The 27964-nt window shown below is 38.7% G+C and overlaps 1 protein-coding gene and 1 long non-coding RNA gene across 2 annotated transcripts in view; both read right to left on the bottom strand.

Moving 5' to 3' along the window:
- synpra (synaptoporin a) overlaps positions 1-27736 on the bottom strand; it is a 29757-nt gene extending 2021 nt beyond the window's left edge. The window contains exons 1-5 of the mRNA XM_063473159.1: positions 27584-27736; positions 27404-27469; positions 872-996; positions 518-716; positions 113-304 (exon numbers count right to left, since the gene is read on the bottom strand). Coding sequence (XP_063329229.1) covers positions 113-304; positions 518-716; positions 872-996; positions 27404-27469; positions 27584-27601 — 600 coding nt within the window. The 5' untranslated portion in view covers positions 27602-27736. The remainder of the gene's footprint in view (positions 1-112; positions 305-517; positions 717-871; positions 997-27403; positions 27470-27583) is intronic.
- On the bottom strand, positions 4820-8649 carry LOC134627211 (uncharacterized). Its single transcript, XR_010093875.1, has 4 exons — positions 8526-8649; positions 7075-7225; positions 6664-6736; positions 4820-5352 (listed from the first exon to the last, which is right to left on the bottom strand). It is a non-coding gene; the product is annotated as an uncharacterized LOC134627211 (long non-coding RNA).
- Positions 27737-27964: the final 228 nt, after the last annotated feature.

Raw genomic sequence — 27964 nt, 5'->3', positions numbered from 1 at the left:
GTCATTCACACTGTTCAACTATTTCAGTTTCCACACATCAGTTTAAACATGTTCAGAAAACTGAGCTTTTCTAGTTGATCTTTTCATGCATTTCCACATCTTTTGTACCTACCACTGAGGTGTTGAGTCCAGACCAGCGAGGTCCATGCACAGATCCACATTTGTTGATCTGGTCTTTGCAGGCAGAGATGAGAAGCTGCACCTCATCTGGATCGGTGGCCACTTTGACATCAGACAGGGCCTTGGCCCAAGCGGAGGAACTGACCAGCCACAAGAAGGAGAACACTACTGTCACTACAAAGTCCTGGAAGAAACGAGAGAGATCATGTCCATAAGAATTCAGCGCAATAAAACTATAGCATTACTTTAAATGCTTACTTTAAATGAGTGAATAGTTAGTTTGTGAGTCAATGGAAGACGTCAACCTGGAAGAATAGAGGGTCAGACTATGTGCATAACGTACTCTTGATAAACTACCTAATAAGGACTGAGAAAGTGTTTCATCGACTGTACTCACAATGAGTGGTGCTCGGCTGTTTTCGCGGTACTTGTTTAAAAAGAAGATGTAGATAATGGCAGCCATGAGGGAATAAAGGAAGGCGAAGACTGCAATGGTGACAAAGAACTCAGCAGAGGATGAATAGTCTCCGGTCAGGAAAACACGCTCCCTCCTCATGGCTTCACACATGGGCGCTTCAAAGGACACCTGGTGCAACCTGGTGCATGCACGCACGCACGCACGCACGCGCGCAAGGGTCAAGTACAAAAGCAATGAACAATTAACTTTCACTGTCAGCAGTTCATACATTTCATATAAAGCTCTTAGATCCCAAAATGTCAGCAGGCTGTCAGACACATGAAGGTCAATCACCTGAAAGGATAACCAAAGTCAATGCCAATGCTGAGGTTGCTGCTGGCCTTCTCCATGCAGTCCACGCTAACCCACAGCTGCCCAGTATAACCGCCACATGTTGCAAATGCGAAGATGGAAAAGAGCTGCAGAGACACAAAGAAAAAAGCATCACATGCTCATCCAAAAAAGACACTACAAGTAATATAAAGGGGACACTATGAGAAGAGAACAATCAGTTTTCTTCAAACACATTAACAAAGGCCTCAGTACAGGGTTGGGCAGATGAGCAGGCTCACCCGGATAAGCTGGAGGAAGTGGCTGAGGAGAGGGAGGTCTGGGCTCCACTTAGGGTGCTGCCACCATGGCCCAACCCCCCAAGCAGTAGAAAATGGATGGATGGTTGGGTAAAGTTTACTTTTACCTTCTCAGCTCAATAACAATCATTTACCAAAACCTAAAGTTACAGTTTTACATAGAAGAAAGTTCCAATGTGAAGGAGACTCAGTTTGACTCATCTGCTGCATTATGGATATGTATATATGAGTCATATATATCATTTTCTTTTGTTTTTCAGGTGTCCTGTCTACCAAACAGATTAGCAGCATAATTGTGCTGGCAGCCCTTAGATCTTTTAGTGGTAGTGACATAAGATGCAAGAAAAAATCTGAACAAAGTAGTTGGCTGGACACTTGTGTTAACAGCATGACAGGAACAGGTGTTGAATGGCATTATGCCCTGAGAAACACAAGAAAATTGTGACAGAGTGATACATATATAGTTATACATATATAGTCACAAAACATGCATAGAGAGAAAAAAGAAAATCAGACTTATAACAAGTTTTCTCTTTAAATCTAAACCCAGATGTTTCGCTAAACCTAATCTAAACCTAAAGTTATATTTCTGTGCAGAAAAAGTATTTGTGAGTTATAAGTCATTATAGCGAAAATAAAGTATGTAAGTTTCCTCCACTTTTCTCTAGATGATGGTGGAAAACAATATTCCGCAATGTCCAACTTTTGTACAAGGAAGGGACAATTTTATAAGGAATGGCCCCCTCGAAAGGATACAGAATTAACAAGAAGCAAATGTGGTAATTTACTATGAAAATGTTAAACCACAAGTCATACTGATATTTTTAGGAAGCCATAGAACTGGCAAACTCTTGCACTATGTCAGCTGGGACCAGCTCAAGTCCCTTCCGTACAATGAGATCAATAAAAGGCTAAAGAAATGAATAAATGGATGGATAATACTACAGTTTATCATCTTGAATATTTGAGGGGCTAGTCTTTCTTACAAGTTTCTTTCACTAAATACTCTTGAAGAGTTTCAGTCATCACAGCACAGAAACAGCTTTAGTGAAGGTCACAAATGATCTTCTTATGGCCTCTGACAGTGGACTCATCTCTGTGCTTGTCCTGCTAGACCTCAGTGCAGCGTTCAATACTGTCAACCATAATATCCTATTAGAGCGATTAGAACATGCTCTAGGTATTACAGGTACTGCACTGCAGTGGTTTGCATCATATCTATCTAATAGACTCCAATTTGTTCATGGAGTTGCACAGTGCTAGGACCAGTTCTGTTTATATTATACTTGCTTCCCTTAGGCAGTATCATCAGAAGACATTGTATACATTTTCACTGCTATGCTGATGACACCCAGCTCTATCTATCTATGAAGCCAGATAACACACACCAATTAGTTAAACTGCAGGAATGTCTTAAAGACATAAAGACCTGGATGGCTGCTAACTTTCTGCTTCTTAATTCAGATAAAACTGAGGTTATTGCACTCGGCCCTGAAAATCTTAGAAATATGGTATCTAACCAGATTCTTACTCTGGATGGCATTACCTTGGCCTCCAGTAACACTGTGAGGAACCTTGGAGTCATTTTTGACCAAGACATGTCCTTCAACACACATATTAAACAAATATGTAGAACTGCTTTCTTCCATTTGCGCAACATCTCTAAAATTAGAAATATCCTGTCTCAGAGTGATGCTGAAGAACTAGTTCATGCATTTATTACTTCTAGGCTGGACTACTGTAATTCATTATTATCAGGAAGTCCTAAAAACTCCCTGAAAAGCTAGAAAGATACTAGAAAGAGAGAGCATATTTCTCCTGTATTGGCTTCCCTTCACTGGCTCCCTGTTAAATCCAGAATTGAATTCAAAATCCTGCTCCTCACATACAAGGTCTTAAATAATCAGGCCCCATCTTATCTTAATGACCTTATAGTACCATATAAGGTATCATATCATTAGAGCACTTTGCTCTCGCACTGCAGGCCTACTTGTTGTTCCTAGAGTATTTAAAAGTAGAATTGGAGGGAGAGCCTTCAGTTTTCAGGCCTCTCTTCTATGTCTGGCGTCTCCTTTTCAGTCACCTTTTTCACTCACTATGTGTTAATAGACCTCTCTGCATTGAATCATACTTGTTATTAATCTCTGTCTCTCTTCCACAGCATGTCTTCTATCCTGTTTTCCTTCTCTCACCCCAACCAATCACAGCAGATGGCCGCCCCTCCCTGAGCCTGGTTCTGCCGGAGGTTTCTTCCTGTTAAAAGGGAGTTTTTCCTTCCCACTGTCGCCAAAGTGCTTGCTCATAGGGGGTCATATGATTGTTGGGTTTTTCTCTTTATGTATTATTGTAGGGTCTACCTTACAATATAAAGCGCCTTGAGGCGACTGTACACTGTAAAATATAACTTGTTGTTTCAACTTAAAAATATCAGGTACAGGGCTGCCTTAAAATTTTAAGTTAAGTCAAGAAATAGAGTTTGTTCTTATAACACAACCAATTGTTATCTTAATGAAAAATCACATGTTGTCTAAACTTTTGTCTTAGTTTAGTTGGCTGAGATTTGTTAGTCAGTTCAACTCCTTTAATTGTCATTTTTACTTGGGAAAACCCTTTCAGCTAAATTAAAATAATCTATTGTTTAAACTCTTGTCCTAGTTCAGTTGACTTGGGTTTTTTAGTTAATTCAAATACTTTAGTAGTTCTTTTAACTTAGGAATCTATTTTATCTTAACTAACATAATCTGTTAGCTAAGTTGATTTAAGTTTATTAATTAACTGAGCTCCTTAAGGTAGCTGAGTGAACTTGTAAATCAGTTTCATTTTAATTATCAGAGTTGATTGACTGGATGTTAAGAAAAATGTGTATTAAACATCTTAAGTTTTGTTTTGTTTTTTTTTGGCTTTCTAACATCCATTTCAGCAAAACTTCCTGTTAGGTTTATCTTAGATCTCAGGTTTAAATATCTACATTCCTTTGAATTAATTTTCTGTTGTTTACAGAAAAAAAAAATAAAAACCCACAGATTCCATTAAAGTGTATCTGATCATTTCATACAGAAAGTTTGTTTTAGGAACATGACAAGACAATTACTCATGAGCACCCAACATTCACAATTTATTGTGCCATCTTAGTCATCTGAGAAACAGAAAAATCAGTGACGTAGCTCATCAGGCTCACAATCCATCAAAACTCAAAGGCTGCTCCCTGTGAAACAATAAATTTGAACTTGGTCTTGAGCCCAGTTTGGGTGAAGATTAAATTCTGACCAATACTCTAGGAGCAGTAGTGATTCTTGTGAAGTAACAACATAAAGTCTGCATTAATGTAATGTATAAACGGGACACTTGCTATTTTAGATAAGTTATTCTTTACATTTGCAAAATTTTTAAACTTCATTGTGCTCAGTCACACCTGTTAGCATAAAATGTGAAATATTAAAATAGTACAAAACCTTTGATAAGTGACAGTAAAGATCAGTTTATAACAACTAAGACATCAAACTCTTGTATTTGTCTTCGTTTACAATTGCAACAAATTCCACAGAACCAATATCTCTGAAAATGAGTGCATGCTTCTGAAACATTTGATAATATGGATATTTCAGATACATCAGTTTGAGTTTGCTCAATTGCAAAACAAAGGAAAAACTACTGACTTGCATGAGATAAGCATCTGCAGAGTCCACCATTATATTGTTGTTCACATAAGTTTCTTAAACCATGAACAAATGAGTAATTGTCTAATCTGGAATGTAAAGTGTAGTCATTTAGTGACATACAAAAGTGAGAATGAGAACTTGCAAGAATAAAAAAACAAACAGTAAAATAAAAACTGTCCTTAACACTAAGGCAATTGTATGCTGTGAGCATACAATTACAGTTCTGCATGGCTTTCTGCAGGAGTCGTTTTCTTAGACCATGCACTAGTGAGATGCACTGACTCCCACCAATGTTCATTAGGACGTTCTGAATGACTTCAAAGATGTCCTTAAGTTCCTTTGGATAGTCTATGTTGAGGGCAAAAAGGAGGCCCATCAGCATGGAAATGGCACTTGAGACATCCCTCAGATTAGACAGGATTACTGCCGCCTCAAGGACAACCAGCACATCGATGATGTCTTCTTCTTTCACCATCACAATGCCAACTTTCATCCTCTTAGAAAACGTGTCTTCAATACCTGTCGGCTATAAAAGGGTTCAAAGACAAAAAATAAAATAAAATTACACAATTACAATTACACAATATTCCTTGTGCTTAAGAATTCATGTCTTTCCAAAGAAGAGCCATACTGATGCTTTGGATGATGGTGATTGGCTTTGGGTAACACTTATTAGTTGTTAAAGTTTTTTCAGAATGAGATATGGACCCCCATGTTACAAATCCATTTCTTGCTTTAAACAAAGACCATGTTCATAAATAACTGAGCATGTCTTCAATTGCAGAATTCAAACAAAATTTTCAATTTAAAGTGTAAATGGCCTGTATTTGTATAGCGCTTTACTAGTCCCCTAAGGACTCCAAAGCGCTTTACACATTCAGTCATTCACACACATGGGTGGATGACTGAATCGTGGCTCAAGAGTTGACAGTTCGTCTTATAATTGGAAGGTGTCCGGTTCGAGCCCCGGCTCCGACAGTTTCAGTCGTTGTGTCCTTGGGCAAGACACTTCAACTGTTGCCTACTGGTGGTGGTCAGAGGGCCCGGTGGCGCCAGTGTCTGGCAGCCTCGCCTCTGTCAGTGCGCCCCAGGGCGGCTGTGGCTATAATGTAGCTTGCCATCATCAGTGTGTGTGAATTTAAATCTACTTATGCTAAATACTGGCTGTGCTCTAAACCAAATCTGGCTGAGAATACATGAAATGTGCAAACTGCAGCTACACTACAGGATCAGATTATGGCTCCATAGACAATGCTTCTTTAATCAGTTTATTGATTAAAGTTTATTTTTTCCCCCTATATTAACAGCATGAAAAAAGAGCATATAGACATGGCGGAACAGGTTGCATAATTGGCACTGAATATCAACATCCACCTTTACCCAGCTGCCCAATGACTCTGGGCCAGTAACCTTTAATTGCTTACCCAGTCTACACAGTCTCTTTTCAGGGTCCAGGACATTTCACCAAAGTATTGCCCCCCACAGCTGTAGCAGCCACTGCAGCCCCTTAAATATCCTAATATCTCTGCCATTACAATATACAATGTGAGAAATCAAACGTAAAGCTGAAGTGAACAGTACAGCAGCGAAATGTCAAAGACCCTGGTGAAGACATGAATAAACACAAGACACTAATAATATCAATGCTAGCTTGCCAGTTAGTTTCTCTAAAAGCCAGACCAAATCCAGTGTCAAAGATCTTGTAATAATACATTTGGTGAGGAAAAAGTACGCATGTTATCATGTGGCATCTATTGTTTCATAGATGCCACATGTTTAATTTAAAATCCACTGTGGTGCTGTCATTATTAAATTAACTAAAAGAAACAATGCTAACCTTCACAGTCTTGAAAGTGTGTGAGGGATCTTCCTTTAGAAAATGAGGTCCCCTGTCCTCTTTGTGTAGGGCTCTGGTCAAAGAAGTCAAAAAGAAAACAAAAACACTTTTTAAACAGTGTTTATGAAGCATGTAGACAGCTCCAAATTCACAGCTTTTTGATACATAATTCCATCAATATATGATTATCATTGAAAATTTTGAATCAGGCTTATCAGGACATTCAAGTAGAATATGATATCCAACCTACCACCAATATACACAGATTCTGTAAAAGTTACCACACTAAATGTCCGGTTGTGAAATATGATCACAGACTTTACTTATCAGCTTTCTTTCAATGAGTTCATCACTTGAACTGGATAACCTAAAACTTAAACAAAGGAGAAGATTTCGCAGTTGAACACTTACATCATCATCGAAGCATTTTATGAGCCTAGTTAGCCCTCCTATGCCGCTCTTGATTTTGTACAGCTCCACGAACCTCTCCATAATGGTCAAGCACAGCAAAGAGGAACCCTTTCAGGTCAACAGATGTAAGACGGGCAAATTCTGCTTCAACCTGAGCAATAGAAGAAGAGGGGTGGAGAGTACAGGCAGAATTAAAAAAAGATTCTTTGAGACCCACATTTAAGCAAACGGTCATCTGAGGCCCATTAGAGAAAACACAAACACACAAAAGCAAACAAACAAAAAGATGCACTTTACCTGCCTTTCAGCAAACAAGGAAGTTCAGAGAACAATAAGCTCTGTCTTGAAATCTTTTAAAGTAGAATGATTGTGAAAATGTGATGTAAAACTTTAGTAAACGTGCGATTAAAAGAACACTGAGTAAAAGGACAAGTAACAATTTCCTTATTCCTCAGATGTTTACCTTGATGAGCAATACTGTTTTAGTCTAACTGCCTCATTAAAGTTACACAACAGGCTTTTTACATTAAAGCCAGCAAGTCCATTACATACTCCCTTTTTAGATTTGAAATACTGTGCACATTCTGTGTATACAGTGGCCTGCAAAAGTATTCGGCCCCCTTGAACTTTTCCACATTTTGTCACATTACAGCCACAAACATGAATCAATTTTATTGGAATTCTACGTGAAAGACCAATACAAAGTGGTGTACACGTGAGAAGTGGAACGAAAATCATACATGATTCCAAACATTTTTTACAAATAAATAACTGAAAAGTGGGGTGTGCGTAATTATTCAGCCCCCCGAGTCAATACTTAGTAGAACCACCTTTTGCTGCAATTACAGCTGCCAGTCTTTTAGGGTATGTCTCTACCAGTTTTGCACATCTACAGACTGAAATCTTTGCCCATTCTTCTTTGCAAAACAGCTCCAGCTCAGTCAGATTAGATGGACAGCATTTGTGAACAGCAGTTTTGGTCTTTCACGTGGAATTCCAATAAAATTGATTCATGTTTGTGGCTTTAATGTGACAAAATGTGGGAAAGTTCAAGGGGGCCGAATACTTTTGCAAGCCACTGTATGTAGTGGACAGCAATTTACCCAAAAGAGTGCAAAGTTTGCAAGTCCACCTCATTTAAATGACAAAGACAGATGTGATCATCTAGACCTGTGAAAATAAATTAATGACAAACCTGCAGTTATGGATGTTATTACAACCACAAGAACCTAAACAGTCTGCTCCATTGCTTTTGTTAATGAATCATTTGTTGGTAGCACGTCTGAATATTTAGTTTATGCCACCTGCATGCGATCATCAATAGTGCCAGATTACTTCTTAAGAAGTACCCTGACACTACAATCTTTATATCATTTGTTCTACAGAGCTATTAAGTTACAATATAATCTGTGGTGTTTCCAGTATGACAAAATGCACAAATTGTAACTTACCATTTGACTCCACTGACAAAAATAAATCCCCAGCATCAAGTTTGGCTTCACAGACCTAAAATAAGTAAAATAAAAATATATGTTATAATTATATTGTTTTTGCCATTTATTCATGTTTGCTAATTTTCTGACATATAAACAATGTTAGTTTTGTTACAATACAGAGAATGCAGTTTAATTAAAAGGTAAATTATGCAAAAAAAACCCAAAAACTTTTGCAGTATACCATGCCAAAAATCAGTGTCTCTATGCCAATTATTTTATCACTACAGCTCTTTTAGTATGGAAACTCACACAATCTAGTCATACTGATCACAAGAGTTCAAAAATAAGTTAAAATGGTGAGCTGTTGTTAAGCATAAAGCATTTCAGGGTAACAAATAACTGCACAATATAATTAAAGCAATAAATAAACACACTGGAGAACTATCTGATAAAAACTAATATAATGCTGGTTTGTAGACCATATTTTGTCTCAGTCCTCAGTGCACTCTTGCAGCTTAGCATGCAGCAGTTAATAACAACTTAAGTGATTACATAGGGGTAAACAGATGACAACAAGCATCCGAGTCCTGCCAAAAAGGTCTTTTTGAACCCAGTCAGTTATTGGAAATATTGCCAAAATGAACTTCCACCAAAATACAACAGCCTGTGAACTTGAAAGAAATTTACAAGTACAGAGACAATATGAAATAAGCTTTATTAATTAGCTGAGTTAGCTTGCTAATATCGCAACAGTGGTTGAGTGCACAACCTTAAAGCTAGCGGCACAATACTTGTGATTTGCTCAGCGCTACATTAAACCCATAAAAAAGGCCATATGTCAGTTTATTAGGTAAAGTTTGGTCATGACACACAAGCTGGACCTTGTCGGCTAAAGTTACATTAGCTAAAGCAAACATTTCGCTAAAAGAGAAAAACACACATCATGCCATAAATTCAAAACATGTTCCAACTTTTGTAGCTCTCTTTCCTTATAGTTATAACCAATGTTACTCACCTTGAAAGCATATTCCAAAGAAGACGATTAGAAAACGTCCAAGTAAAGTGAACATGTCATTAACCGCCAATTCCCCATGATGCACCTCGATAGCAGTCACGTGGGACAGTTTTGAATCCTGCTGTGCTCAACTTCCCCACATTGTCAAGTTCACATAAGTTGCTGATTTAGCTGGACATGAGTTTTCAAGTTAGCTTTTTTTTGGTGTAATTGGGACGTTTTTAACTTGTAATTCTATGTTATAACAACAACTTCAGTCATCTATCGTCAAACTGATATAGAATAATATGTTGAAATAACAAACATCTAGAATTACATTTTACAGTGTAGTTGTGATTTGGCGCTTTATAAAAAAAATTGAATTGAATTGAATTGTGTCAAATTCCACTTACTACAGTACCTCAGTGGTTCTGCTCTATGTGCCTGGGGCTTTCATGGCTGGGGATTAAAAAAAGTTGCTGACACGACACCGCTTCCATTCTGAATAAGTCCAAATGCATAAAACACACATGAAGTGAAAACAAGCTGCTCATTACAGTCACCAAACGTGCAGCGAGCACATAATTATAGTCACACACTTCCCCTGCCCTTAACATCTTTCCTCCCCTAGCCCAGTTGTCCATATAAAGCTCTCATAGCCTCAAGAGTTCTCACAACCATAATCACCATAATCAGACCTGACGCCTGGTTAGCATTAGCCTCCCCTCTCCCATATTACAGGCAGCTGGACATGCAGCTTGCCAGCAGCTGTGGAGGTTATGCAGCATCTCTGCTTGTTTGAAAGAATGTCAGCCTCTGGAGGGCACTATCAGATCACTGAGCTGGACTATGCCACACTGAATGGATGCTTTCATGTTCGTGAAGGGAACAGGGGCTAAGCACATATATGTCATCTTACAAAGAAAAGATTTATGGGTCATGCAATGAGAAATCAGTGAGTGCTTCCCATATGAGCCGCTAAAATTCAGCAAATATTTACAAATGAAACTTTAGACTTAAATTAAGGTGTCAAAATGTTTAAATTGATGTCATTTTTTCAGTACTTCTGAGTCCCCCTAACTTTATAAGTACTAGAAAAGTTGTATGAATTTTATTTTACATTTCATTTACACCCCCCACCCTTCATTCACTGCTTCTGCTGTGTTATTGTTCAAATTTATAATGTAGCTATAAGCTTCATTTCTTTCATTTGGTTTGTAGTTTACAAGCAGCTATTTATCATTTTCTACCAGTAGAAATTGAAGTAACAAAACTGAGTAGCACTGAGACCGTTTGATAGGCTAAATTTTTGTGTCATAATGCTTTAAAAAAAAACAAGATTTTTAGTATCATTTTCTTCTTTTTGCATTTTTTCAACATTAATTTTCTGTTTATACACCAGAATGCAGTTACAGGTGGAGTTATATTTACTTATAAGTCATGAATAAACACATTTACTGATCATAAACTGATACAGAGAGGCTTGACCTTCTTTTTCTTAAGAAGGAATTTTTTCATAGTCCTTGGAGGAAGTCCTTCCTGTGGTTCTGCACAGCAAAACTGGGGACTGCTACAGTTCCTGGAAACCCGTTTTGGGGTCTATTTCAGCATCTACTTAAGTTTAGGTATTCTTCAACACAAGAACCTTTGAGTGACATAAGTGCACTGTGAGTCATTTAGACACAAGCTTATACTGTTGCGGCATGAGTAATCAAAAGGAAAATGAAATATGGATATGGGGAAGTTAAAGATCACACAGTGTGAGAGAAGAGCTACACCGACAATGCTCCGCTGTCCACACGTGGCACACAGCTAGCGTGATATTGGGTGGATAGCCCTACAAATTCTGCCAAATTCTTCACAGAAAAAATCCAAAAGATTAGACAAGCAATTGGTACATCAACAGCAGATCCAGGACATGTACTGTGTCCACCAAAAAACTGTTTAAACACCATCAAACAGTTTCACCCTATTAACAGCAAAGACCTGGAGGACATCTTAGGTCAACTGAACTCCTCCTCTTGCTGTTTAGATGTCCTGCCAACAAGTTTTTTCAAAAAGGTCTCAAAGACTTTGGAGTCAGACCTGTTACAGATCATAAACTTTTCTTTAACGTCAGGTGTGTTTCCAGAATCACTAAAAACTGCTGTAATTAAACCTATACTGAAAAAGGACAATCTTGACAAGACACAAATGAATAACTACAGCCCGATCTCAAACCTCCCATTTTTAAGTAAGATCATTGAAAAAGCAGTTTCTCAACAGCTCAATTACTTCTTAACACAGAATAACTGCTATGATGCCTTCCAGTCAGGTTTTAGACAGAACCACAGCACTGAAACCGCTCTGACCAAAGTGTTTAATGACATATGTCTGAATACAGACAGTGGAAAAATGTCAGTCTTAGTTTTACTGGATCTCAGTGCAGCATTTGATACAGTTGACCACAACATATTACTCAAACGACTGGAGAACTGGGCAGGTCTTTAAGGAACTGTACTAAACTGGTTCAAAACATATTTAGAAAACAGGAAATACCTTGTATCAATAGGTAACTTCACATCTGAGCAGACAAGTATCACATGTGGAGTTCCCCAAGGTTCCATCTTGGGACCCCTTCTGTTTAACATCTACATGCTCCCACTGGCACAGATTATAAAGAACAACAAAATAAACTATCATAGCTACGCAGATGACACACAAATATATATCACAATGTCACCAGGAGACCGAGGCCCTGTACAGGCTCTTGGTAAATGCATTGAGGAAATTAATGACTGGTTGTGCCACAATTTTCTCCAGCTAAACAAAAACAAAACTGAAGTAATAGTCTTTGGTGCCAAAGAAAAACGATTACAGGTCACCAGAGAACTTCAATCTATACACCTAAAAACCACCAACCAGGCGAGAAATTTGGGTGTAGTGATGGATGCAGACCTAAACTTAGAAAAACACATTAAGACAATAACAAAATCGGCTTACTATCGCCTCAAGAATATTTCAAGGATAAAAGATCTGATGTCTCAACAGGACCTGGAAAAACTAGTCCATGCATTCATCTTTAGCAGGCTTGATTACTGTAACAGCATCTTTACAGGTCTACCTAAAAAATCAGTCAGACAACTACAGCTCATTCAGAACTCTGCTGCTAGAGTCCTCACTAAGACCAAAAAAGTGGACCACATCAGTCCAGCTCTGAGGTCTTTACACTGGCTGCCTGTCCGTCAGAGGATAGACTTTAAAGTTCTGATGCTGGTTTATAAAGCTCTGAATGGTTTAGGACCAAAATACATCAGTGACCTCCTGACCCAGTATGAACCTTCCAGATCCCTCAGGTCATCTGGATCCGGTTTTTTATCAGTTCCCAAAGTCAGAACCAAACAAGGAGAAGCTGCATTCAACTTTTATGCTCCATATATCTGGAACAAACTCCCAGAAAGCCTCAGATCACCTGAAACACTCAGTTTATTTAAATCCAGGTTGAAGACTCACCTATTCTCAGCTACTTTTGAATAAAGCACCAAATCCACACTTTTAAGCTTAAATTTCAAAACTTACATTTTAACTACTGTTCTGATTTTATCTACTGTTCTGATTTTATCTACTGTTCTGATTTTATCTACTGTTTTGATTTTTGATTTTAAATACTGTTTTGTTTGTTTGTTTGTTTGTTTGCTTGTCTTAATCAATTTTAAATCATGCTTTTTATTTGTTTTTGTTTTTAATGTCTCTGTAAAGCGCTTTGAATCACCTTGTTGTTGAATTGTGCTATATAAATAAACTTGCCTTGCCTTGCCTTGCCTTGCCTTACAAACCACTGATCGCATTGTTGTCTATTTAGCTGTTGTGCTATAGCTGTTGTTATGTCAAACACTGGGTTACTGTATCATTTTATTATTATAGTTTGGTTGTTTGAAAATAAATAGGAATAAGCCCTTTAATGTACGTAGTATAGGAGGGAACTCATTAATGGGCAGTTTCTTACAAAAGGTCCCTAACGCTCCAGTCCAGAAGCATTACAGCTGACAGTGGCAGCAATGTAAACTAGAACCAGAACCAGTCGTTATGATACCTTTTGATATCATAACTCTGAAATGCAACGGTCACAGTGTTGGTAGTACCGTATGTACTGTAGGCAGTGTATTTTACCAAGGCTACAGTTCCTCCACAACTGATTGTCCTTATTGTTTACATCTGTGTCTAGTTACGCTCCTGTGTCCAACCCTCTGATGTGTATAAAAGTCTTCTCTTCACTGCAGCCTTTGGTGGACTGTCTGTTCTGTTGTTATCCCTGTGTCGGACATGCTTGTTTAAGGCAAAAGAGTCAAGTGATAGCTGATTTGCAGAAGGCAATATGCAAATTGTGCTTTCCAGAGCAAGTGAGGAAATACAAAAGAGCGGCATCCAGGTCTGTTCAATGACTGAGTGACTGACTGACTGAGTTTTCAATTCAATATCCAAAGTGTTATCCCTGTTATGTTATCCTGAAAAACACATTATCATTTGTTTAAAAAAGCGGCCATTGCCACGGTGGTGTGAATGATATTCTATTTGCAATAGCTAACATTAAATAAACCACTGACTGTAGAAAACGTTTACTATCATTTATATCAATGTATTGATATAAATGTACACCAACATAATGTATCTAATGTTATAACTTTATACCTGTCAACAAACGTTAACATGTTTACGTATAACAAGTATACTGGATCATCTTTTTCTGGTTTGGTGTCGAGAATTCCGTTATTTTAATGGTATTGGTATTTACTACATTTCTAGTATGCTGACATCCCTGATGAAGACCATCAATAGATTCAATGAAATTGCAAAAAAGTGAAGTTATTCTCCAAGTTTCCCTAGCTGTATAATCTAATCTTTAAGGCTAAGTGGCAACAGTGAGCTCACAGGGGCATAATTGCACAATACTAGATGCTGCTTTGCCAAGCTAATCAGGGTCACAAAGGACCCAGCTTGGTTTGGCAGGTTCAGGTGAGTCGAGATTACAGCCAGATGATAAACAGGGGACTCCAATTTCCACTTGCAGCTTCAGGCCTCAGGTGATGGCTGACTGCTGCTTACCTAGCTGTCATGGTGCACAGCTGCAACCTCTCTTGGAAATCCCTCCACTGAAGTGTTTGTCAGTGCGTCACTGTCTTTAGCTTTGTTCTGTTCTGAAATTTGCCGGCCTATAAACAAACATGCCCCCCCCCAAAAAAACCCCCCAAACAAACAAACAAACAAACACACGTTTAACTAATGTACATGTGCTGCTTAATCATATGCAGCTCAAAGTGTTGACAGATATTGTACTTGCTGAGTAGCGTATGTGTATATCTGGGTAAACAAGTAGTAGAAAAAACAAGTGACCAGGGGAGAGACAGAGTAAATGCTCCATCGTAATTATCAAAGACAGCCCCAGATAAACATCACTCTCTGCCTGTCTCTCTGCTTGTGTATATACGTACTCCTACAGCTGCCTCCCCTGCCTGTGATTTTCAGCTCGGGTTTAGCCCCTCTCATTTCTGGCTGGGGCCTTTGAACAGGAGAGCGTGGCATTGTGGAAGTAGGGTGGATGCTAAGCCCCGCGCCCCCATGTGTTTATCTGCCTCTCCCAGCTGGGCTCCTCAGGGAACAAGAGATAGAGAGAAGGGGAGCGAGAGAGGGAAAGCAAAAAGGGAGAGACAGATACAAAGAGAAGAAGAGAGAAAAGCCAGGGTGCAGGAATGAAACCCGCCTGCAATGCAAACAAAGCCTTTAAACATCTCCGCGTTTGCCGCCATCTCCTCTAACCAACACTGGTACTGAAAAGCACTAATGTGAATATTTTAATTTGCATTCAAACCAGTGTTAAGACATATTTGCACTTCAAATAAGAATTAAGAAAAAGCAACTGTGATATTATCTACAGATTTAAACGAGCGGTAGTGGATAAGAGTGCAATGGTTTTGTCTGAGAGTGTAGCTCGAGCGGTGTTGGGGGCTTAAATGGAGATGTGAGCAAGCACTGTGAAGGAGCGTAGGCTGGCTGAGGATTATGAAACTGATACACTGTCTTCAGGCTTGACCACCAGCAATTCGACCCACTGTCCAGTAGACACACTCTCCGTTGTGAAAAACAGGAAAATAACTAGGGAGCAGCAAAAAGATGAACCAAACGTGCAACGAAATCAGGGGTGGATAATATTTTAAAGAATGGTATCTGTGGATGCAAATGAAAAAAATGAGGAGAATCACGTGAGAAAATGGAGGAGCTGCTTCAACACAAGCACCTGATAAGAGCGGCAGAGGAAGTGACACTGAGGTGACACTGAGTGGGGGAGGTGAGGATCGGAAAAATGAGCTGAAATATGAGTTCGCTGATGAGCTGCACTTGACATTTTCACAAACCTCGGCACAGATGCAACACATACAGTCATACACAATCCACCTGCTCCATTCAAGTCAATAGGAGTCGGTGCAGTGTAAAGTGGCTGCCTCAGGAGGAGGAAAAACGAAATGATGAAATAAAATACAGTGGAGTTTGGGTTCAAAGTCGGGACAGTTTGGTAGGTCCTAAGATAGTACAGTAAAAAAGTCTTAAGCCACCACTCATTTCTTGAAATTTTGCTTTCAAGCAGCCAGACTTTAATTTTTTTAAAGTAGGCTTGAACAGTAATTCTCTAAGACAGCGGTCCCCAACCTTTCTTGCGCCAAGGACCGGTTTATGTCCAACAATATTTTCAGGGACCGGCCTTTAAGATGTCGCAGATAAATACAACAAAATAAAACCAGTACCAAAAAAAGATGATTTATTCATAACACACGGGAAAAGGCCCAGGGAAACTGAGTTAATGATGAAAATGATAAAAACCCTGAAAACCATAAATTTTACACATGAGCCTCAACTCTCGTGGCCCAGTACCAAATGACTCACGGACCAGTGGGTTGGGAGGTTGGGGAGCGCTGCTCCTCTAAGATTTCATAAGGTCTTTCAAAATCTTTCTTTGGGGGCTTTTTCTCATTTATTTTTAGTCCAGTGCTGTACCTGACCATTTATAGAGGAATGCTTTCTTTCCTTTGTAAAGTCACTTAAAAATTGAGAAAACTGTACCACTGGAAGTGGCAGGTCTAAAAAAAAAACCCTATCTACAACAGAAGAACAATATCTGGAAGCCATGTCCTTAAGAAAAAAGAAATAGTCCACCAAAGACCTGACAGAACCTGAAAAATGCATCTGGCCCTCCATTTACAGAAAGTCTTAGTTGTAGGGTGGCTGTCGAAAAGAAAAGGAAAGAGGGAATTTTTTTGGTTCAGATCATTGTAACCATGTAGAGAGAATGCCAGGAGAAAGATACAACAGTGAGTGTCTACAGCCATCTGTGAAACACAGTGGAGGCTGCATTTCAGCCAGTGGTGTTGGAAATCTTATCAAAATTGATGGAATTATGAACACGGAAGTCCAATTTTAATCCAACACGATACACCTCATGGAAAGCATGTGATTTGAAATGAAATGGAACAGTTTCCATCATGGATAAGCGTCCCCAGAGCCCAGACCTCAGCATTATTGAAGTGTTAGATCATGTTGACAGAGCACCAAACAAACGGCAGTCAACATCCAAAGAAGAGCTTTGAATGTCCTTCGAGAAGCCTGCAGAACTATTCCTGAAGACTACTTTAAGAAATAAGAAGAAAGTTTGCCTAAGAGATTTCAGGCTGTGTTGAAGAGCAAAGGTGGTCAAACCAAATATCAACTTTCCCACTGCTTAGAACGTTTGCCTTATGTACAATTTCTGTGTAGGTCTATTCATATTTCATTAAATTACTACCTATTTCTCATTTTCCTAGAAAAAATGTAAAGAACATGAGGGGTGGCTCAAGACCTTTTTACAGTATTATATTTTTTATTTCAATCATAGAAATGTAACTAGGACAAATATAACACTTTCAAATGAAAGTTATACTTCTCACTAATAATATCATTTGCTTATCTTTGAGTCAAACCAAAGTTAGCCTCATCCATGTAAACAAAACAGCATGTGCAAATGAATATCCATCTGTTGCTTATGTGACAAGTTTCCTTGAAAGTTATTCCCAGTGGCGTTAGCTAGTTCAGCTATAGTTCAGCTAGCTAGTACAAGAGCTAGTCCAGCTATTGTAGCTAATGTTTTTTCTTTAAATATAGTTGAAAAAAAGAACCATTTGAAGAGATGGCAGCAAAAATGTTTTGGATTTGAGAGCTGAAACACCAATTACACTGTGTAACCTGTTCCAGAATGTCCCAGACAATCAGGAAGTCTCCAAATCTAGCCACAGGTCTGACTGTGGATACAGTATTCCCAGTTATTTAGAACTCCATGTCTGCATGTGCATGGCTCCACATGCGACTCCAAATTAGCATAATCGCTCCATGCGCATGTGTGTCAGAGTGTTTGCCTAGATGGGTCTAGATGTGAGCATGCAATGTGTATGTATGTTAACACAGAGTAAAAATATCTCACTCTCTCCAGTCAGGCAGAAGCATTGGTTAGCGTCTACGCACACACCAACACAAACACACACACTTTCACTTGCTCTCAGTACTGCAGCTTGCCAGTGTGCAAACATGAGCAATTTTATGGCAGCTAGTTAAGTACAAAACAATAGAAGCACATTTGAGGAAGCAGACAGACATATGTGAACTTTTACGCAACACTTGATGATGGCTATCACTCAAAATGACATTCCAGTACAATAAGGTAATATAAATCTAATTTTTCTGATTTATTTGTTTTTAATTTGCAACAAAGACTCTCTCTAATAAGACTTTTCGGTTCATGGCACTGATGTGTGACTTGAGCACTATAAATGCTGCAGAGCAGAGCTGAATGTTTTGTATCACGTTACATACATACATGCTTTTTTCTACCAACAGAAACACACGTAATTATACTTCATTTATTGTGATTTTCACCACTGCATTACAAAAAAGACCCACCTTCTTCACTTACTAAGGATCAGGTCACACTAAGAAGCAAAGACTGCAAGCCCTCAGTGAATCACTGTCTGATCTTCAATAGCAGCACCACAGAACAAAATCAGTAGCTCATTTAGCAGTGGCCAGTCCCCCTCCTGCACAGGGAGTGCTTTGTGCCAACCACAGATCCACCCAGATTCATCTTTCTTTTTATCTCTCTCCTCTCCGGCTCTGTAAGCTTGACTGACCACAAGAAAATTTCAATTTATTTTTTTTTAACAATGTCTCTTCGTGGTGTTCTTCATGTCTCTCCATGGCTACTCAGTCAGGTGATCAACTGGAACCTGGTGCCGTGTCCTAGGTGTCCTAGGGCGACACTTACTGTCCCTTTGAAGACGGGGTTGCCCAATGAAAATGTATCATAAACCCACAGTTTGATTCTGTCTTTAAATATTATGGTAGCCCTATATGATTAAAATGAGTAGGACCAGGGATTACGACCTTATGAAACTGACTTCTTCAAAGTATCCAATTACACTACAAGGCAGAGATGTTTTCAATGGCCAGACTTCATGGCACAGAGAAAAGCCTGTTGGGGGAAATAAGGGTCATACCACCAATCAGTGCAAACCTTGTGACCTATTAGGACAAGAAGAATATATATTTATATGTGTATGTGGGCGTATAAAAATGTAGTTTAATTAATCATGATTTGGATTTGAGGTCATATTGTCCAGCCTTAACACATGTAGTTAGCTCCTAACAACTGTAATGGGAGCTTCTTTGTTAACGTTATTCCCTTCTGAGAGGTTAGGACAACACTAAACAAGATGTTCTCCCTCCCAACAACAAACAGAGTAACATGCAGAGTTAGACCCATATAAGATTTTTTTTTAAAGATATTGATGATTGGTGATTTAAAAATCCAATATTCTCAGATATCAGGCAGTCATCACTTATAACAGGGTGTTTCTCTTGTCTTTTTGCATTTTCAGTTATCAGTTTTTATAAATGCAAATAATAACATATTAGAAAACAGCTAATATAAGCCTGCTGATAAAATTGGTGAGTCTCTAGAAACGCAAGCTCAATTTCAGTCTAAATTTATGAAACAAACAGCACCTCAGTGCTGTCTAAGTGCCTGTGGCAGTGGTCTTCAGGTCGAACATGGTCAAAGGATAGATTATGAAGGTGGCCATAAGATTCAGCTGGACATTATAACAACCTACAAATGTAGGTTACAGGTGAAGATCAGTGCTAAAAACGATGGTGGATCAGGTATCAGGAGAACAGAGGAAGAATTAGGCATAGTTCAGTAGTTTATGGTTTGGCATACTGCACTGTTTAAAAGAACACTGGTACTCTAAGTAAAATGTTAATTAAAGCAGTGGCTCGGAAGTCTTAAATTAATATGTCAGATTAAAAATTAGACAACAAATCAAAAACTGTGAAATGTCATACTATATTTTTCAATTATATGCTAATTTTGGCTTCTGGCAACAGCATTAAAAAGACAAGCAATGCTGGAAAAAAAACTTGGTTGTACACAACTACTTTGTTTATTGTCATGAGGTCACTAATTACAAGGGAAGGAAAAACAGAGCATCCCAGAGAGGCTGAAGTTAGTCTATATAATACAAAGTGGCTTTGTGACATTTGTATTCGTATACATACTGTCTCAGTACCTGTGATCTTACATGCACTGTGTGTGTGTGAAGTCATATTTGAACAGGCATGTCTGGCTACAGGAGACGACAGGTTAACCTTTTCCTGTCTGAGTCACAGATGGCAGACCACCTTCACAGGGTTAAAGAGTACAGAGGTCCAGCTCCGACCTGATGGGTCAGAAAAGGCCACATCACATCTAAAAGCTCCCCAAATCTTACAACCCAATGAGCTTTAATTAAGATCACTTCATAATTACAATGTCTTTCAGATATAATCATACGTTGTACCTTCAAAACAGTTTTTTCTTTCTTATTCTTGTTTTGTTCTATGTAGATGTATCGGCACATGAAATATTCAGGTTAAACCTTTTCGCTATGAAATCTGTTTAATATTGAATTTGACAGAAGATGTTTCAAAACTAAAGATGAGATTTATAGTTTTAGTTCCCAAAGTAAAAAGCAAAACAAAACATTTTCTATAGATACCCTGATGGGGTCCTGCTTTAATCCCCATCACCAGTGGGGGCCTGTACATTACTAAATCATGTTCAGTTCGTTCAAATGATCTCTCCTAATTGAAATCAGGTGCTCAGGTATATCTTCACTGACCAACATAAAAAAAAGAAAAAAAAACTTAAAAAAACCCAACAATTTTTGCATAACTACTTAATGCTAATGGTGCCAATCTTATGTCAACATATCAACACACATAAAAAACAACGTAAGTTAAGAAATTTTCACTCATTTCACTTCTCCAGAGAGTACACAGACCCAACAAAAGAGCAGTCCAGCTTGTTATTGGTCACTCATAGATTTAATGTTACCAAACATCATATCTACTCCAATGAAAATGTCAGGGCCGTCTTACCTTTAAGTCCTCAGGCAAAATCTGGCCTACAAACTTTCACATTTAACCGCACTGTGGCTGTTATGGGCTAATGTTGGTCATCAGCTTATAAAATTATCTGTGTGGAACCACTGAGTTTTCCATGCATATAGCAAGAAAAAGACAAATATGTGTTTCTGGTAATCAACTGAATTAGTGGTCTGGACTTTGGGCAGACTGATTTAGCACAACAGCCAAACAGCTGCAAAAATCTCCCAGAGAAAGAGATTGCCTGGATGGCAGACTGTTACTCTAAAATCTCTAAAACCTCTTTAACCAAAAGGATGTTGCATCCATGATTTAACATTTCAAAATTTGATTGGTCAGATTACAGAACAGTGTTCCTGTTTTAACTTGCATTTCTGATTACACTGACAAACCATTTTAACAGTGGTTTTCAGTGTTCCTGTGCCCATGAAATGACTTTCACTAAACAATTGTCAGACAGACACTCCATCTGTTTATGCTGATAATTAACTGAGACACTATTGCTAAAGTTTACCTCATTACCTTATTGTCTTTTAACAATTGACTGGATAGTGAAATACATTTCTTACTACTATATTATACATCTTAATCCAAGTGGACACATTTTTTCTCTTAGCCTTGTGTCCCCTTGTCAAAAGCAACTGAGTTTTTTAGTGCTGAAAAACAGATCTTTGACCTGGCAAGTCTCTAGTGATAACTGTCAGCAGCTGTCACCAATCTCACTCCATCTCCCATTCATTTATTTTCCTTTGAGGTATGTATGTGTATGTGTGTGTGTGTGTGTGTGTGTGTGTGTGTGTGTGTGTGTATGTTAGCAGTAACATTGTGGAGACATACTCTCAAGTCCTCACAATGTAAATTATTTGATTGCAATGTGAAAACGTTGAGTCTCCAGGACATTCTTTGAGTCGTTGTAATGCTCTCTGAAATTACAGACACAGTGTGTGAGAGTACTTATGACCCTGCAAAAATGTTTGTCCTAAGGATTGTACAACTGTCTGTTAAGGCCTTCCTTGTGACATATTACTGATGTGACAGGTCAACGAAGAATGAACGATTAGAGAAAAAGAGAGATACTGAAATGTGAGATGCATCTAATTTTGTCCCAACTCTGTTTAGTCACATGCTTTTTACTCATATGGGGATTTGCATTACAACATAAATCCTAGCTAATCTCAAGTGTTCAGTTGGCATCATCTGAAGATGAGAATTCTTACAATGGCCAGCACAATGTATATACATGACAGCTCAGACTCTGGGAACCAATTATATCTCTGGTAAATTGGCCTGTAAATTAGCAAATTTCCATTTAAAAAGTAATTATACGTAATGACCTCTATTTCCACCTTGCTGGTTTTGGCTTTTCAGCTGCAGTGCTGAAACAAACCAAGCACTGGCATTAACAATTAAACAAACACCAAAACTTGCTTTTGCTTGGTTTTTGGTATTAAATGTTAGTATGAACAATCAAGCCCCCAGACTGTGGTATGTTATCCTTTGCTACACTGCACTCAAGTCAACATTGTCTCTTATAGCCAAATTCAGCTTTTTGACAGTTCAACAATTAAATTTATGTTGGCTGGTTTCAAATAAATATTGTACCGTTTATCTACAATCCATCTGCTGTAGAATACCCCCCTCCTTTTAGTACTACTACTTTATTTACATGTTGTCATGGTTTCTGTTGTACAGGGTGTGTCCAAACAACACAATTTCATTGCAAAACATGTAACAGACATGCCGTGCCACCATTTCTGCATGTGTGTCCATTCACGTTTTAATGAGGCAAAGCGTGAAATGGACATACATGCTGAAGTTGCTTTCCCAGCAGGGGGAGATAATATATTTAAAGGTGAGAACTCGGTAGTGAGCAAGAAAGGTAAGAAGTATATTCCAGGGTCCTTAATCGGCAAAAATGATTAAGCTAGATGGCTAATATGGAGTGAATGAAGTGTTAAATGGACAAAGTGGACCTGTCTATTACACACTTTACTGTGATACTGGGTTGGTCCAAAGGATAAATCAGGGTGGTACTAATGACCCCCAAAATATGATTGCACTGCCTGGTGATCCCAACACTAATGCTACAGGGCTACAGTGGACCAGGTGGATGCAACGTGTTGTATTTACCCAAACACTTCAGTGAAGTGCAATGTAATAGATGTATTTCTGTTACTGCTCTAAACTTCTATATACTTGCTGTAAAAATATGTACTAATTATCACTTACAGTATGTTTACCTTAAGCAACCTGTTATTTGTCAGTCTTCCTCTATGCTGTATTTTTTTTTTTTTTTTTTTTTTTACATAAAGATACTCGGAAATATGCAAGTAATTAAATTCATCTCCAGGTCTGACAAAGGAATCAACAGTTTTGACCCAATGTGATGTATATGTGCCTTAATTATCAGTGCTTATTACTACTAAATTACATAAGTAGGACAATGACTTTTTGTTAATTAAAAGGTTTAAATATGTGTTTTACCCCTTTGCAAAAGAATTATTTAATGCAAGCTCTTATGCAGTATCACCATCTGCATTAGAGCACAGGAGCTTGAAAATCATGCCCACTTTTTTCGAGAATTTTATGTGCTGTATTTTATTTTTTAACAAACACTGATTCCACATGCACCTATTTCTTTTTTTTTTTTCTCTTTCTGTTTCCTTTTTTTAAGTTCCTCTTTTTGTGTCATCCAGTTTTTTCAGTATAGGTTTTAGCTTTTACTGTTTTATTTTGAAGGTACTCTGTTGTATACTTTTCACTTCCTCTCATTGACATCGTGCTTGTTTTGGTCATGAGAGAAGCTGGAATTCAAGAGCTCAAATTTAGCTGTAAATGGAATTGTCTTGTCAAATGTTGTGTCGCATATTAAAAATGATTTTTTAAAGAAGAAAATGACCTTATTGTGAATAAAGTACTTGACAGTGGTGGAGTGTTGAGCCAACTGTAACATAAAAAAAAAATCCAAAGTGCCTTGAGGCGACAGTTGTTGTGATTTGGCGCTATATAAATAAAAGTGAATTGAATTGAATTGAATTGTTCTCTTCCTGCACACACACACACACACACACACACACACACACACACACACACACACACACACACACACACACACACACACACACACACACACACACAGTGCACTGACCACTCAAGGCAAACTAAACTGCCTTACTGTAAGGTACTAATGATGGCATCATAGAACAGTGGGTCAGTCAATGTTTTTGGATGAGAGGACAATCCTTCCTAATAAATTAGAATCATGTTGCAGGCTACTCATCAGCATGAGTTTTGTTTTTTCTACAGTAAAGGAAACCAATGAGTTAACAGAATACTGGTAAAACTGCTCTGTGTTCAGTGGCACAACAACCCATCGACGCTTCAGTGCATTGCAAAACGCACATTTACCATTTACATCATGTGCTCAAGCAACTGTACAATTTCGCTCTCTCTTGGCATCCTCTCGTCTCTCCCCCAAATGCATACACATAAGCATGAAGACGCACACAGTGAAGAGTTTGGGCACATCTCAAAGGACAGCTTCTGCATGAGTTGGTCCACGGTGGAGAGGAGGGGACCTTACAGCTGTTTGGAGCAGAATATGCCAGCCCCTGACAGTGTGCCAAACGGGCCAAGAGCCTGCATGCACAGACGCACACAGAGCGGTAAAACCATCCCCCGGAATCTCCTGAAGACATGACTGATTATAAATGCTTAATCTTGTGCAGATCCAGCACAGACTAATAATATGGTAAACCTACGAGTGTCCTGCAACTAAGGTTAACTTATCCTTTATACAACCCTCTATTTGTCAAAGGTTTATCATTCACTAAGTAAATGTCAATTTCTGCCCAACAGAATGGCTTCAGTGCCTTGGGGTGTGTAAACAAATCAAAGTGACGCACATGTTTCTGCTGGTATCATAAATAGCGTGGGAAGAAATTTAAAAGAAGCTTTTAGATGATGACGCATGATTATCATAAACACAGAAAAGTACTGCAGTTGCCAATATTCTTGTGGTTTTGCAGATGCTTCCATGCTTCAACCTGAGGGGAAAAACAGCTCAGCATCCAGGAATTTCATGCATACTGGACAATGCTGCATTTAATGGGGTGCATTATCATATGTGGAAAACCAGAATTTACATCCCATCTCAGACCTGCACTTAAAGCGAGTCTCAGTGTTACTACGTCCCTAACCTTAGCAAATGCTTTCAGTCACTCAACCCCAAACACACCCACATAACCTTAACTTGCAGTTGTTGAAAGTAAGACTTTAAGTACTTTGGTTACAGTTGTACACACACAAAAAACCTTGGTTAACTGCTCAAATTCTATACCTGGTGAGCATTACAGTGATTTGCAAAGACATGGAAATATTGAAGAAACACGTTAAGGATGTGCATTTGTCTGCGCAAACATATAAATGGCTTCATTTCCACTGCACAGCTGCCATAGCGGTTGCTGTTACAAATGCCAAGCATGACCAAGTAGCAACACCATAACAAAAATGTGCTGGTCAGCTAAAATAATATAGTGTGATATCAGCACACTGAGAGGTTGAAAGGCATCCACAATGCACTATTTATTTATTTCCATGTGATAATACTCATCCCATTGTTTATGTCTGTATAATCCAGTGATGCTGAGCAGCATCATGTCTCAGCTGGAAGTCACTTGGTGGGCGACAGTGGGAAACAGTCCCTGCAGGCTTCTCACTTCTTAAATCCAACTGGGACCTCGGATAAATCGCTACTAGTTGCATATACTAGTTTACGTATTTTACAAATACATTCACTATTTTCTTTAAAAATATGAGAATAAATACACTTAATTAAACAATACTTATATTTTTTGGTTACCATGATGTGGTGTTTTTTTTATATTAAGACTTTCTCTGAGTAGTTGGAAAAGGGTGGCAAGATCTTTACACATTTATAAGGACGCCCTGCAGTACGATGAAAAACTTAAAAAAAATTACTATGGGAATAAGACCTGGTGGTGAACTGTAGGTGCTGCAGAATAAATCAGAATACTCAGGTCATAATTTGAATTGTTTGCATGTTTATGAGCCCACTGGCCAACAGAAACACTGGAAAAACTGCCCTTCTCTCTTTAGCTGAGCATGTGAGAGCTCAACTAAAGAGAAAGAGAAAAAAAAAGGTGCAGGAGAGAAAAGGTCACTTTTATAATTTTGTCATGGGGTGTATGTGTGTGTGTATGTGTGTGAAATGTAAAGATTTATTGTGGCTTGCGTTAGATCATGGTTAATACATCTAAGCAAACATAACCAGGTAGCCAGTGGATCAATATGTCAGCATGTATGGATGCAACAAAAATGTGTGCAGTCATGCTCACAAAACAACACGTGATTCCTTCCACACACAGACACCCACACACACAAAGAGTTACACAAAGACCCACACAGGGAACTATGACAGTGCGCGATCTTCATCATACAGATGGTGCTTTGGCTCTGGCCCCCAAATATCACAGTTAGGTCACTACAAACAGCCGAAAGGGATGCACTTGAAAACTCACCTCACTGACAGACATCTGTGTTATCTCAGCTTAAGTGTCTCTTGAAAGTGAGTTTACTTTATTGGCATGCAAAAGAAAAACAGCTTTTATTTTATTTTTTTCTAGAGTGAAGACTGCTGCTCGAGGACTCTCTGCACTTTTGATGGCATTTGCAAAATTGAGAAAGACAAGCTTCCGCACGCACATATCCTATCTGAGCAAAAGCTGAATACCCTTATGGCTACAGTAATTTCTCCAAACTCACATCAAAGAAATTCACTTAATCCTTTTTTTCTCCTTTCTTTCTTTGTGGCTCTGGGCTTCACTGCACTGTACAACAAATAAAAGAAGCTACAACCGGCGCCTAGACAGAAAAGGGTAGTAAAGCTTTAATTCAGTCAGAGCTAGGACACCCCATTGGTATTGTGGATTTCTGTTATATCATCTCACTTTGGGTAAAATGGGGCATTTTTTGTTTGTTTGGTTTTTTGCAGGGACTAGCGCAAAATGCACAGGGCTGGCACCAAGTATGCATAATTGAAAAGATAGTGGTTTCCCCTGCCATGTAGTTCTCACGGAGCTATAAATCCTCACATAAACTTAAGCCTTTTAGTCACAGTGGAAAGCATCATAGCAGAGTAGATTGCGGGTAAGGTGTGGGACACATGAAAAACAGCGCCATTCACACAGGAACACTTAACAAATGCGGTGAAGTTTAAGTTCCGTCCTACAGATGCAGGAATTTCTTCACAACCAGATGTTTACTGAGTGTAGAAAAATGTGGGTTTTAGCGATAAAGCTCACAAACCCTACATTATGTAACTAATCATGTTTTTTTTTAATTGAAGTGGCCAAAATGGGGTTAATGTAAGTAGTGCAAAAAAAAAATGGATCCAACTCACCCATTCCAAAACACGGATAAATCCCAGAGGTAATTTAAGTACTTGAAACGTCCCCGCAGAAGCGAGCTGCGCGAAGACAAGGCGGGAGAATAAAAAGATTCCAATTTCCATCATCAATTAAACACACACTGATCAGCTGAGCAGCAGTCAAACACATTCCTGTGGCTTTAATTTACTCACCTGGTTGGCGGTGTCCATTTCAAAAGCAGGGTACTTTGGGCTCTTTTTGTTTTTCTACTAGCGTGAGTATATGAGCAACCGAGAACCGAGAACCAGGACCCGATTGATGTGTCTGTGGCGATAACAGTGAGGCGCTCTGAGCTCTGATTCCGAGTCCGACCGGAAAAAACCGACCCACAGTCGAGGATTTTTCTTTTCCTTTTGCCACGGAGACAAGCAGGGATTGGCCCCCGGAAAGAAGAGCGTTTCCTTTGTTTTTCTCATTGGCTGGAAGTTTATCGATATTTTTGCAAATTCCTCTCGATGTATGAATTTCCGTTAATCGCGCATTAATGGGAATAAATTACAGCAAGGGCAGTGAACAAACTGAAAGACGATTTT

The sequence above is a fragment of the Pelmatolapia mariae genome, linkage group LG5, assembly GCF_036321145.2.
Source record: "Pelmatolapia mariae isolate MD_Pm_ZW linkage group LG5, Pm_UMD_F_2, whole genome shotgun sequence".
Taxonomy (NCBI): Eukaryota; Metazoa; Chordata; class Actinopteri; order Cichliformes; family Cichlidae; genus Pelmatolapia; species Pelmatolapia mariae.
Note: the sequence above shows the minus strand (reverse complement) of the source record. Positions and strands in the feature narration are given on the sequence as shown.